General features: G+C 43.5%; 1 protein-coding gene across 8 annotated transcripts in view; it reads left to right on the plus strand.

The window, feature by feature from the left end:
• Positions 1–12,842, plus strand: part of CCSER2 (coiled-coil serine rich protein 2) — a 243,540-nt gene that overhangs the window by 177,711 nt on the left and 52,987 nt on the right. For 7 of the 8 annotated variants that reach the window (XR_013814723.1, XR_013814724.1, XM_079793281.1 and 4 more), the window contains one exon: positions 8,852–8,935. The exons of the other annotated variant lie outside the window; for it this stretch is intronic. Coding sequence is in view for 5 of the 7 variants with exons in the window: in XM_079793281.1 (XP_079649407.1) it covers positions 8,852–8,935 (84 nt within the window). In the remaining 2 variants the exon portion in view is untranslated. Of the gene's footprint in view, positions 1–8,851; positions 8,936–12,842 lie in introns of those variants that run through there. 8 annotated transcript variants of the gene reach the window in all.

Here is a 12,842-nt window from a genome sequence, read left to right on the forward strand (position 1 = left end):
TGCATCAATTGATATGACTATGTGATTTTTATCTTTCAATTTGTTTATGTGATGTATCACGTTTATTGATTTGCGGATATTGTACCATCCTTGCATTCCTGGGATAAATCCTACTTGGTCATGGTGTATGATCTTTCTGATGTACTGCTGGAGCCGATTTGCTAGAATTTTGTTGAGGATTTTGGCATCTATGTTCATGAGGGATATTGGTCTGTAATTCTCTTTCATTGTGTTGTCTTTATCTGGTTTTGGTATTAGGGTGATGCTGGCTTCATAGAAGGAGCTTGGAAGTGTTCCTTCCACTTGAATTTTTTGGAATAGTCTGAGGAGGATAGGTTTTAGTTCTTCCTTGAATGTTTGGTAAAACTCTCCTGTGAAGCCATCAGGCCCCGGGCTTTTGTTTGCCGGAAGCTTTTTGATGACTGCTTCAATTTCGTCCATAGTTATTGGCCTATTGAGCTGTTTAGATTCTTCTTGATTGATTTTTGGAAGGTTATATTTTTCTAGGAATATGTCCATTTCCTCCAGGTTGTCCAGTTTGTTGGAATAGAGTTGTTCGTAGTATTTTGTAACAATCCTTTGTATCTCAGCGGGGTCTGTTGTTATTTCACCTCTTTCATTTCTGATTTTGTTTATTTGGGTCCTCTCTCTTTGCTTCTTGGTGAGCCTGGCTAGAGGTCCATCAATCTTGTTTATCCTTTCAAAGAACCAGCTCTTGGTTTTGTTGATCTTATGTATTGTTTCTTTGGTCTCTATGTCATTTATCTCCGCTCTGATCTTTGTTATTTCCTTCCTTCTGGTTACACTGGGCTTTTCTTGCTGCTCTTTTTCTAGCTCTTTGAGTTGTAGGGTTAAGTAATTTATTACCATTGTTTCTTGTTTTTTGCAATAGGCCTGTAGAGCTATGAACTTCCCTCTCAAGACTGCTTTCGCTGTGTCCCATAGATTTTGGATTGTTGTGTTTTCATTGTCATTTGTTGCCATGATGTTTTTTATTTCTTCCTTGATCTCTCTGGTGACCCAGTCCTTGTTTAATAGCATGCTGTTTAGTCTCCATGTGTTTGATTTCTTTGGATTGTATTTATTGTAGTTGATTTCCAGTTTTATGCCACTGTGATCTGAGAAGATGCTTGATATAATTTCTATCTTCTTGAATTTGAAGAGACTTTGCCTGTGACCCAGCATATGGTCTATCTTTGAAAATGACCCATGCGCACTTGAGAAGAATGTATATTCTGTGGCTTTGGGGTGAAATGTTCTGAAGATGTCAATTAATTCCATCTGGTCTAGTGAGTCATTTAGGATTGCTGTTTCTTTGCTGATTTTTTGTTTAGAGGATTTGTCCAGTGGTGATAGTGGGGTATTAAAGTCTCCTACTATGATTGTGTTGCTATTAATCTCTCCCTTGATATCCTCCAGGAGTTTTTTTATGTATTTGGGTGCTCCTATATTGGGAGCGTATATGTTTACCAGAATTATTTCTTCTTGTTGGATTTCTCCCTTTAGTATTATGAAGTGGCCTTCCTTATCTCTTGTTATGGCATTTACTTTGAGGTCTATTTTGTCAGATATAAGTATTGCTACCCCAGCTTTTTTTTCATTTCCATTTGCCTGAAAGATATTTTTCCATCCCCTCACTTTCTATCTGTGTGAGTCTCTTGTTCTGAGGTGGGTCTCTTGTAGACAGCATATATATGGGTCGTGTTTTTTTATCCATTCAGCTACTCGATGTCTTTTGATTGGAGCATTTAGTCCGTTTACATTTAAAGTTATTACTGAAAGGTATTTGTTTGCAGTCATATCTATTTTTGTGTCTGTATTCCTTCTTACCTGTTTATTTCTTCTTTTTACAGTATTCCCTTTAGCAATTCTTGCATTGCTGGTTTGGTGGTGATAAACTACCTGAGGCTTTTTTTGTCTGCAAAGCTCCTGATTTCCCCTTCAATTTTGATTGATAGTCTTGCTGGATATAGTATTCTTGGATTCAGTCCTTTGCTTTGCAACACTTTGTATACCTCCTTCCATTCACTTCTAGCTTGTTGTGTTTCTGATGAGTAATCATTTGACAATCTGATGGGTGTTCCTTTGTAGGTAACTCTCTGTCTCTCTCTTGCCGCCTTTAGGATTCTCTCTTTATCATTTATATTTGCCATTGAAATTATGACATGTCTTGGTGTGGGTCTTTTGGGGTTGATCCTGCTTGGGACTCTCTTTACTTGCGTAACTTTTATCTTTCCCATATCCGGGAAGTTTTCTGTCATTATTTCTTCAAATAGATTTTCTAATCCCTGCTGCTCTTCTTGTCCTTCTGGCAGCCCTATTATACGCATGTTACTTCGTTTCATGTTGTCCCGAAGCTCCCTTAGGCTTTCCTCCTGCTTTTTAATTTTTTTCTCCAATTGCTGTTCAGCTTGAGCTTGTTTCTGTACCTGATCTTCTAACTCACTAATTCGGTCCTCTGCTTCTTGTAGTCTACTGTTGAAACTTTCCATGGTGTTTTTGATTGTAGCTATATCACTTTTCATTTCTTCCTGATTCTTGCATAAGTTGTTGATTTTCTCATCCATCCGATGTATAAATTCCATGACCATTACTCTGAACTCCTTTTCGGTCATGTTGCAAGCTTCATTTTCACTAATTTCCTTTCTTGGCGACTCCACATTTTCTTTCCTCTGTGAGTTATTTCGTTTCCCCATTCTGGCTATTACCAGAAAGCTCAAGCTTCTGTTTGCGTGGACCTGGGCCGTGTGCTGTGGGGACTTCGCTCCACCCTAGTTTCACTGAAGTGCTCTGACACTAGGACGTGTGGCTGTCTTTGGTTGGTGGGAACCAGACTTGCCCAGGATCAGTGTCCCCAGTGTTCTGTGTGGTCTCGTGTGCACATTTAGAATCAGGGGCCCTGTCTGCACCACACTGTTGGTATGTGCCGAGAATGAGATCCTTAGCATGTGCCAGGAGTCAGAGTTTCCCTGTGTCTGCACCAAGACTCGAGTGTCAAAGTCTCTGTTGCCTTGTGCTGTTTCTCGTTGAGAATCAGGGTCCCTGTGTGTGCACGCACCAACAATTGGGTTTGCTGGCTCTTAGTGTGAATGCGCTGTGAGTCAGGGATCCCCGGCAGCTGTGTCCGGCGTGCCAAATTCCCTGAAGTGGAGCTGCGTCCTGTGTGTGCTCTCTCTACTGAGCCAAACCGGCTAGAGCGCACATTCTTAAAAACCTGAAGGTGAGCCGGCTCAGTGCACTCTCCCAAAGTCCCAGAAGGGGGGCGGAGTCCGTCCTGCACGCCAAATTCCCCAAAGGGAAGCCCCTCTGTGCACGCTCTTAAGAATCTCCGAAGGGGGAGCTGTGACCCGCGAGCCAAATTCCCCCAAATTCCCCGAAGGGGAGCCCTCTGTGCGCACTGACAGATTTCCCCGACGGGGAGCTGCTTCTGTCCCGTGCGCGAGCGCGCGCCAAGTTCCCTAAGAGGGAGCGCGTCCCTGCGCAAAGCTCTGCAGCTTGGGCCAGGGGCGGGTCTATCAGTTACTATGGCGCTTTCCGCGCGCGCCTGTGAGCAGCTTGGGCGAAGGGCGCGTCTATCAGTTACTATGGCGCTTTCCGCGCGCGCCTGTGGGCGCTCAGCAGCTTGGGGGAGGGGCAGGTCTATCAGTTACTATGGCGCTATCCGCGCGCGCCTGCGAGGAGGGGGATAGGCTCTTTGACTCACGGAAATCTGCCGGGAAGTCTGGATTCTTGTTGTTTGTTTGTCTGAAGCTGTGATAGCAGTTCTCTGTCCCCGGTGGCTGCAGGGTCCTGGTTTGTGTCAGAAGCCAGGATCCGAGTCTCAGGCAGCTCTGTTTCTCAAGATGGCGTAGTCTCTGCGTCCGCACCAGCCGCCGAGAAGTGTCCGCTTTGTGCGCGGGGCTCCGCCGTCTAGGGCTGCCCTGTTCGGGAGCCCCTTGGAAGACCTGCAGAATCTAACTGACCCTATCTCATACACACACACACACCACACACATCTACACTCTCCTCTATGGGTTCCTCACTCACACTCTCTCTCTCCCTACCTTCCTGCCGGTCGCCCCATGCTTTTTCCTTTTTATGTATTGTTGAATTTGTGAAGGACTTTTGTGTTTCTGTTCATGAGGGATATTGACCTACAGTCTTGTTATACAGTCTTTGTTTGCTAACAGGAAAATGTTGGCCGCATTTATTGATTTGAGTAATTTAATTTGATTGTTTTCTCTAAGATTGTATAGAATTGATATTACTTCTTTAAATTTTGGGAGAATTTGCCAGGAAAATATCTGCCTTTAATTTTTCTCTTAAGGAAGGTTTAAGCTATGAATTAATTTCACTAATAATCATAGATATATACTCAAACTGTTCCATTTCGGATGAGTTTCGTTTGTGGTTTTTGAGTAATTTCTTCATTTCATATAAGTTGTCAAATTTGTGTATTATTGCCTTACTAGCTTTTAATGCCCGTGACGTCAATAATGCTATTTCTGCTTCCATTGCCTGATTTCTGTCTTCTGTGTCCCTGCAAGGGTCTGATTTGTGCTTTCTGTCTTTTGCTCTTCGGCAGTTTTGCTAGAGGCTTTGCAGTTGTCAAAGAACCTGTTTTTGGTTTATTGATTTCTCTCTATTTGTTGGTTTTCAATTTCATTAACTTCTGCTCTTTATTATTTTCTGCTTATTCTGGGCTTTTTTGCTCCAGTTTTGAGTTAACACCTTTCTTTTCATATAAACAATCTCATACAATAATTTTCTCTCTGTGCACTGCTTTAGTTGCCTTCCACAAATTTTGGTATGTAGTGTCTTCATTTTCCTTCAATTCCAAGTACTTTTTTGTTTACCCCCAGACTTCTTCTTTTGACTCAAGCATGATTTAGAAGTTTCTGTTTACTCTCCAAGTGTTTGAATAGTACTACCCTTCTGTTACTGAGTTCTAGGTAAATTCCTTGATGTTCAGAGAGCACACTTTGTCTATGTTCTATTCTTTTAAATTGAGCTTCTCAAATGTGAAGGTTCATGTCTTTCACCAAATTTGAGGTTTGTTTAACCATTATTTCTTCAAATATATTTTACTTAGTAGGCTCTATTTTTTTTAAAATATATTTTATTGATTTTTTACAGAGAGGAAGAGAGAGGGATAGAGAGCTAGAAACATCAATGAGAGAGAAACATCGATCAGCTGCCTCTTGCACACCCCCTACTGGGGATGTGCCCGCAACCAAGGTACATGCCCTTGACCGGAATCGAACCTGGGACCCTTCAGTCCGCAGGCCAACGCTCTATCCACTGAGCCAATCCGGTTTCGGCCGTAGGCTCCATTTTTTTGGGGGGGGGAGGGTTGTTTGTGGGGTTTTTGTTTGTTTGTTTGTTTTGCCAATCTTTTAAATCTCTTTGTTGTTCAGGTTGGATGATTTCTGTTGATCTGCCTTAAAGTTCACTCCGTCATCGCTAATGTTGGTACTTAGTACATCTCATGTATTTTGGTTATTAAATCTTTTCAGTTCTAAATTTTCCATTTGTTTTTACTTTGTCTTATTTCTTTGCTGAGACCTTCTCTTTTAATTCCCTTCAAGAGTTTACCCTTACTTTTGGAGAATTTTTTTATAATAGTTCTATTAAAATCTCTTCCAATTAATCCCAACATCTATGTTAATTTGGCATTGATGTCTGTTGACTGTCTTTTCCTGTGAATTGGTATTTCTCTTGTTTGTATGTTGAGTAATTTTGGTTCTTCATCTTGTTTAAATGCTCTGGAGAATATTGATTTTTATTTTTTTATAGCAGGCAAACAGTTTGCTTGGGTTGAGGCTACAGGTTCCACCTAGCCACTTTGAGATTGTGGTTTTAACATCAGTTCTGTTTTCAAAGCCTCTGCCATACTCTCCAGCTATATTCTGAGTATACATCGTGCAGAGCTAGTTTGGGCCCTGGGCGGTGGTCTTAGTTTAGTGCTCAGTCATAGATCTGATGTTAGAATCAGATCTCAGAAGTGCCTCTCAGGGGAGAACCTAGAAACTCAGGTACAACTTTCTGGAGTCGCTTTCCTGAGCTCCTGGTACTTCGCAACCTCCCTGGTGGTATCTGAGTTCCTGGACTCCCGATTTTCCTTCCCCTGAAAGCTGATGTTCATATTTCCTGGTCTCCTGCCTAGTTCCCACAGCTACACACATGCTCAAGGCAGAATGGTGTGCGCTTGTGTGTCTCTCACTCCTTGAGGTTCCTGCTTTGCATGGGCAGAAAGATACTATTGATGTTTGAAATTAAGTCAAATTTTAAAGTCCCTCTTTTCTCAAATATATACTTGTATGTAGGCCTGGCCCTGGTTTCATATGTCAAGGTATTTACAGCAGAGCTGAACTTTTTACTGACATGAGTCTTGTAAAATTTTTCTTTTTAAGAACATATGTAGAATAACATTTTTTAAAGGTGTTATTCTGAGAATAAGAATATTTGTTATTCATTAGGCCATTGCCTCCCCTTTCAAGTCAAATTCTGGATGTCCCTATGATACCACCAATAAATGTCATTTATGCTGGGAATTTGGCAAATGCTTATTTTTTCACTGTCAATCAGTATTACCAATTGAACTTTTCTATCTACACATTCCTTGGCCCCATCCCTTTAGCTACTGATTTAGTAGATGTACAGCACAATAAATAAAGAGGAAAATGACCTACATGCTTATGTCTCCTGTTTGGCACTCTTGTTTAATGCCAGATGTTTCCATGGTCTGGGGGATTTCCTTTAGGACATATGTCTGAGAAAGATTGTGATCATATTGCTCCTTGAAGGTTGTCAAATCCCTGGGTTTCCCAAGGCAGCTAGGTTCCATCTGAACAAACACGGTGCCAACCCACAGTTTTCCTGCCTCGGCGAGGGGCTCAGCTTCTCCCCATGTCCCAGGTGTGTTCTTCACTGGCTCATCGTTCTTGAGGTTGTCTGTAAATCATTGAACGTGCATTTCTTAACTGGTTGTTCCAAACCATTTTGGCAAGGGACTTAATATTATCTTGTCATTTTCTTTATTGTGTTTAAGGACAAAAAATTAAATTTTTTCAAATTTTAAAAATTGAGGTATAGCATGCGTCCAGTACTGTTTCACTTGTACCAATCTTAGGTCTACAGCTGGGGCTCTGCATAGCACGTGACCATGCCCCCTGCATGTGGTTCCCATCACCCTGGTGGCTCCGCAGTGCTCCTTCCCAGCCAGTGACCTCTTCCCCCTGAGTCAATCTCTGTTCTCTGATTTCTAACACCATTAGTTAGTTGTGCCTGTTCTCAGACTTTATAGAAGATGCAGAATATGTACTCATGTATCTAGTATTTTTAATCAAATGGTTTTTTTGGCCAATCCTTGCTGAGTTACTTAATATTACTGTTTCTGTCTCGTTTATACCCCCAAACACCACAGCTAAACCAAAGCAGTTTTAATTTGACTTTTATTTTACCGTATTTTCTTGTGTATAAGACGACTTTTTAACTCAGGAAAATCTTCTATACGCCCAGTCGTCTTATACGCCGGAAAATACGGTACATTTTTCACAGGTGAGAGAATCTTAAAATTCTTTAGAAAATTTGTCATATTTCTTTTCCCATTCTAAAAGTTTCAGTGGTGTTTTGCTTCACCTACTCATCTTATATAATAAAAGCGTAATATGCAAATCAACTGAACAGCAGAATGACTGGTTGGCAGGGGGTGGGGCTAGCGAGCAGGTGGCACCAGGCCAGCCAAGGCACATGCCAGCGGGCAGAGGGAGGGGACAGCAGTGGAGGGGCGATGCAGGAGGTGGGGGCCCCTCACCACTTGCCAGCCAGTGCCATCCCCTGATCGGCCTGCCCAGGCACCTCCCTCAGAGGGAGGCCAGACTGTGAGAAAGCAGCAGGCCAGGCTGTGGGACCCCCCCCCCAGGTGCACGAATTTTCATGCACTGGGCCTCTAGTATATTATGTTATTAACTAGCATTCCCATTGCAGGAAAAATCCTGCAATAGGGTTTCCTGCTGCACTCTACCCCGCCCCGCCTGCTCTCTTCCCTTCTCCCTCGTCCTGCCTTCGCCTTCTCCGCCAGCCCGCCTGCTTTTCTCCCTTCTCCCCTGGCCCCGCCTGGGCTCCTCCCTTCTCCCTTGCCCCGCCTTCTCCGCCAACCCGCCTGCTCTTCCTTCCTTCTCCCCCGGCCCCACCTCCACTCCTCCCTTCTCCTCCCCCCCCCCCGGCTTGCTTACTTCTCTGCAGCTTTGCTCCCTTCTGCAGCTCTGGGCTTCTTCCTACACTGTCTTGATATGCAAATCAGCCGCCATCTTGGGTGGTATAATTTGCATACTCATCCTGATTGGTTGGTGGGCGTGGCTTGGCTGGTGGGCATGGCTTGGGCGTAGCGAAGGTGCGGTCAATTTGCATATTTGTCTATTATTAGGTAGGATTTCCACAAATTTCTCTTGCCCTAGCTCTTTTTTTTCCACTTCAATATTTTTTTGTTCCTTTTACTACTCACCTGAGGATGTTTTTATTGATTTTAGAGAGAAGAAATGGGAGAGAGAGAGAGAGAGAGAGAGAGAGAGAGAGAGAGAGAGAGAAACATCAATTGGCTGCCTCCCAAATGCTCCCTGACCGGGGATCTAACCCACAACCTAGGTATGTGCCCTGATGTATGGGATGACACTCCAAACAACGGAGCCACCTGGCCAGGCATGCTCTTCCACATTTCCTTCTACAAGTGCGTAGAGATGAAAGGGAGATTTCTACAACTTGTTTTCTATTTGTTCTTTGCCGTGCTAGCATTTAGTCTGGGGTGAATTAAGGTACCTGAATGCCCGCAGTTATGTATTAATCTCTATTTTCCTTTTCTTCCTTCTGACAGCATGATGGGAGTGGATCATTGCATGATATCCAGCTATCATTGCCATCTAGTCCGGAACCAGAAGATGGAGATCAAATATACAAGGTATGACTAGGTAGTCATGCTGAATTTTTCAAAATTCTTTTTATTACTAAAATTAGACGCCCAGTGCATGAAATTCGTGCACGTGGGCAGGGGGTGTCCCTCAGTCCAGCCTGCACCCTCTCCAATCTGGGACCCCTCGAGGGATGTCCGACTGCCCGTTTAGGCCCGATCCCAGTTGTGGGATCGGGCCTAAACGGGCAGTCGGACATCCCTCTCACAATCCAGGACTGCTGGCTCCCAACTGCTGGCCTGCCTGCCTACCTGCCTGATTGCCCCTAACCACTCCCCTGCCATCCTGATCACCCTCTAACCACTCTTCTGCCAGCCTGATTTTCCCTAACTGCCCTCCCCGACCAGCCTGGTCATCCCTAACTGCCCTCCCCTGCTGGCGTGGTTGCCCCTAACTGTCCTCCCCTGCAGGCCTGGTCCCTCCCAACTGCCCTCCCCTGCAGGCCTGATCACCCCCAACTGCCCTCCCCTGCAGGCCCGGTCACTCCTAACTGCTCTTCCCTGCAGGCCTGATCGCCCACAACTGCCCTCCCCTGCCAGCCATTTTGTGGTGGCCATCTTGTTTGTTGGAGTGATGGTCATTTTGCATATTACCTCTTTGTTAGATAGGATTGGATTTTAGAACTTTGTGCTGGGTTCCGCTGGATGTTTCCCTGGTTTCGGCTGGGCTCACTCATGCCTCTGCTAGCTGATTGCTGCCCGGGGCCCGCAGCTCCTCTCCCTGTAGTCTTTCACCCAGCAGGTCATCCCTGTCTTGTTCACTTGGTTGAAATATTAGGGGTCCTCATGGCAAGAGAAAGTGTCAGATTTTTTAAAGCCCAAGTTTTAAACTTGAACAACTTCGCCTTTCCCACCTTGTGTTTATCATAGGAAGTCATTAGGCCAGTTCAGATTTAAGGAGTTGAGAAATACACTGGAGAGGGAAGAGTTTGTATCCATTGTTTTAAATCTATATTATACAGCTTTAAGAAAAAATCTGTGTGGCTGGTTAGTCCCTAACTTCTTATATATATAATATATATTTTTTATTGACTTCAGAAAGGAAGGGAGAGCCCGCAACCCAGGCATGTGCCCTTGATGGAATCGAACCTGGGACCCTTCAGTCTGCAGGCTGACACTCTGTCCACTGAGCCAAACCAGCTAGGACTAGTCCCTAACTTTTTTAATGTTCAATAATAGTGTCATTGTTTGTGGTTTCTGTCTTCTCCCTCCTCCCCTTATGTACATTGAGCTTGGCCATCATTCCCATGGTGAGAGACCATGTCTCTGCGGTCTCCTTGCTTTATACTTCACAGAATTCAAACATGTCATTCAGCCTTTCTTTTCTCAAGAAACAGCCATAATATTCTGTGCAAATTTTTAACATCATTGTCATATCCCTATTGTACTATTTGCTACTGGATTTTTGCTCTCAGATGACCTCTTGAGGTCAGTCACTTTATTTTCCTTTTTAAAAAATTTATCTTTATTTTGAAAGTACTACAGAGGTCACCTTATTTTCCCCCACTAACCCCCTCTCCTCTGCTCCCCCTCCCTCACCCCGCCCCCCAGGCCGTCACTGCACTATTGTCTGTGTCCGTGGGTTATGCATGTAAGTTCTTTGGTTAATCTCTTCCCACCTCCTCCCCTCCTTCCCTCTGAAATACCTCAGTCTGCTCCATGCCTCCATGTTTCTGCATCTATTTTCTTGTCCTGCTAGGCAGACCATTCCTCGTCTTTCTTCCTTCTTTTTCAATATAAGACGCAGTAGCTGATAGTCCCTTTCTCCAGACGCTCCTGCACTTTCATCAGCAGATTCCTAGCTGTGTTTCCATGTCATCTAAAATGGTTTAGCAGTTTCCAAATGATGTAAATATGGTGACTTGTGTCATTACAAATTTAAGGTCTAAAATCTCCACTGGACCTGCCACGTCTCTAATCTCTCCTTTATCTCAGGACATCTCCCTCTCCCATTCCCCTGATAAACTGTTCCAGACAAACTCTCCTCCAGCCCAGTTCTCAGCCACTCTTCTCAACTTCTTCAGTAGCTTTGTGCTCACCAAACAAGATCACCTGCTACCTGCCACCCAACGTGCCTATATCAGGTGTCCTCTCATTCACTTTGCCCCGCTCCAGGGAAAGTGGCCACGATGCTGTGGAGGACCCAGCTCTCCTCGTGTTCTTATGACTCTTCTGCGCTGCTAAGGACCCGACTGCGTCTGCCGCTATGTCTGCTTCAGCGTGCTTTATCACTTCCTCTTCATCCTCAGTGTATACATTTCTATCTTAAACGCAGTAAATCAGATAAACTTTTCCTTGCTTCTCCTTAAAACCCCTTCCAGTAAACATGGAAATCTGGAAACTTAAAATAGCTGCTGATTTTAATGCTGTAGACGTTTGGTGTGCCTTTTGTCTTAAAAAGCTTTTATTCCATGCTTTTTGAAATCCCTTTTACCCTTTGTTCTCTCGTTTCCTTTATAGGTGCCTTCTCTTCTTTAGAATGTAGATTGATGTAGTTAGCCCAGTCCCCTTTCAACCTTTAATGTCATGATTTCACATATGACATGATTGGGAACATGTAAAGTCTTTCTTTAATATTTGATAATCCAGTTGCCCATTGGAAATTTCCACTGTATGTTCCACCCATAGGTGCCTCTAATAGTATATTTAAAACTCACAAATATTACTTCCCCTCCTTTATTCTCCAATTCTTTTCATGGCACAACAATTCACCATATCACCCAAGCTAGAAATACAAATGGAACTCATTTTTATGATTTTAATATTTTTATTTATTAAATTGATTGGGGTAACATTGGTCAATAGGAACATATAGGTTTCAGGTGTGGGTTTCATGTTACAAGATCTGTATATTGCACTCCATCCCACCACCCAGAGTCAAATCTTCTCCTGTCACCTTATATCAGGACCCTATTCTCACCCTCCCCTTCTCTCTGGCAACCACTACACTGCTGTTTGTGTTCACGAGTTTCAGTTTTATATCCCACATATGAGTGAGATAATATAATTTTTAGCTTTTCTGACTGAATTATTTCACTTAACATAATGTTCTCAAGGTGTATCCATGTTGCTGCAAATGACGGTATTTCATCCTTTCTTATGGCTGAGTAGTATTCTATTGTGTATATGTACTGCATCTTCTTTATCCAGTCCTCTATTGTGGGACACTTTTGTTGTTTCCATGTCTTGGCCACCGTGAATAATGCTGTAATGAACATAGGGGTGCTTATATCTTTGCAACTACATGAATTCAAGGTTTTCGGGTATATACCCAGGAGACTGACTGCTGGGTTGTATGGTAGCTCTATTCTTAATTTTTTGAGGAATCACCAGACTGCTTTCCATAGTGACTGTCCCATCTGCATTCCCACCAGCAGTGAATGAGGGTTCCCCTTTTTTCCACAGCCTCTCCAACACTTGTCATTGCTTGTCTTATTGATAAGGGCACTCTACAGGTATAAGGTGGAATCTCACTGTAGTTTTGATTGGCATTTCCCTAATTGCCGGTGAGGTTGAACATCTCTTCATATATCTATTGGCTGTTCGTATGTCTTCTTGGGAGAGGTGTATTTTCAGGTCCTCTGCCCACCTTTTTAAAAATATATATTTTTATTGATTTCAGAGAGGAAGAGAGAGAGAGAAACATCAGTGATGAGAGAGAATCATTAAGCGGCTGCCTCCTGCATGCTCCTTACTAGGGATCCAGCCCACAACCCAGGCATGTGCCCTTGACTAGAATCAAACCCAGTACCCTTCAGTCCACAGGTCAATGCTTTATCCACTGAGCCAAACCAACTAGGGCCCTCTGCCCACTTTTTGATTGGGTGGTTTGTTTGTTGTTGAGTTTTACGAGTTTTTTATATATTTTGGAAATTAAACCTTTGTTGGAGGTACTGTT

The sequence above is a fragment of the Cnephaeus nilssonii genome (assembly GCF_951640355.1).
Source record: "Cnephaeus nilssonii genome assembly, chromosome: 16".
NCBI lineage: Eukaryota > Metazoa > Chordata > Mammalia > Chiroptera > Vespertilionidae > Cnephaeus > Cnephaeus nilssonii.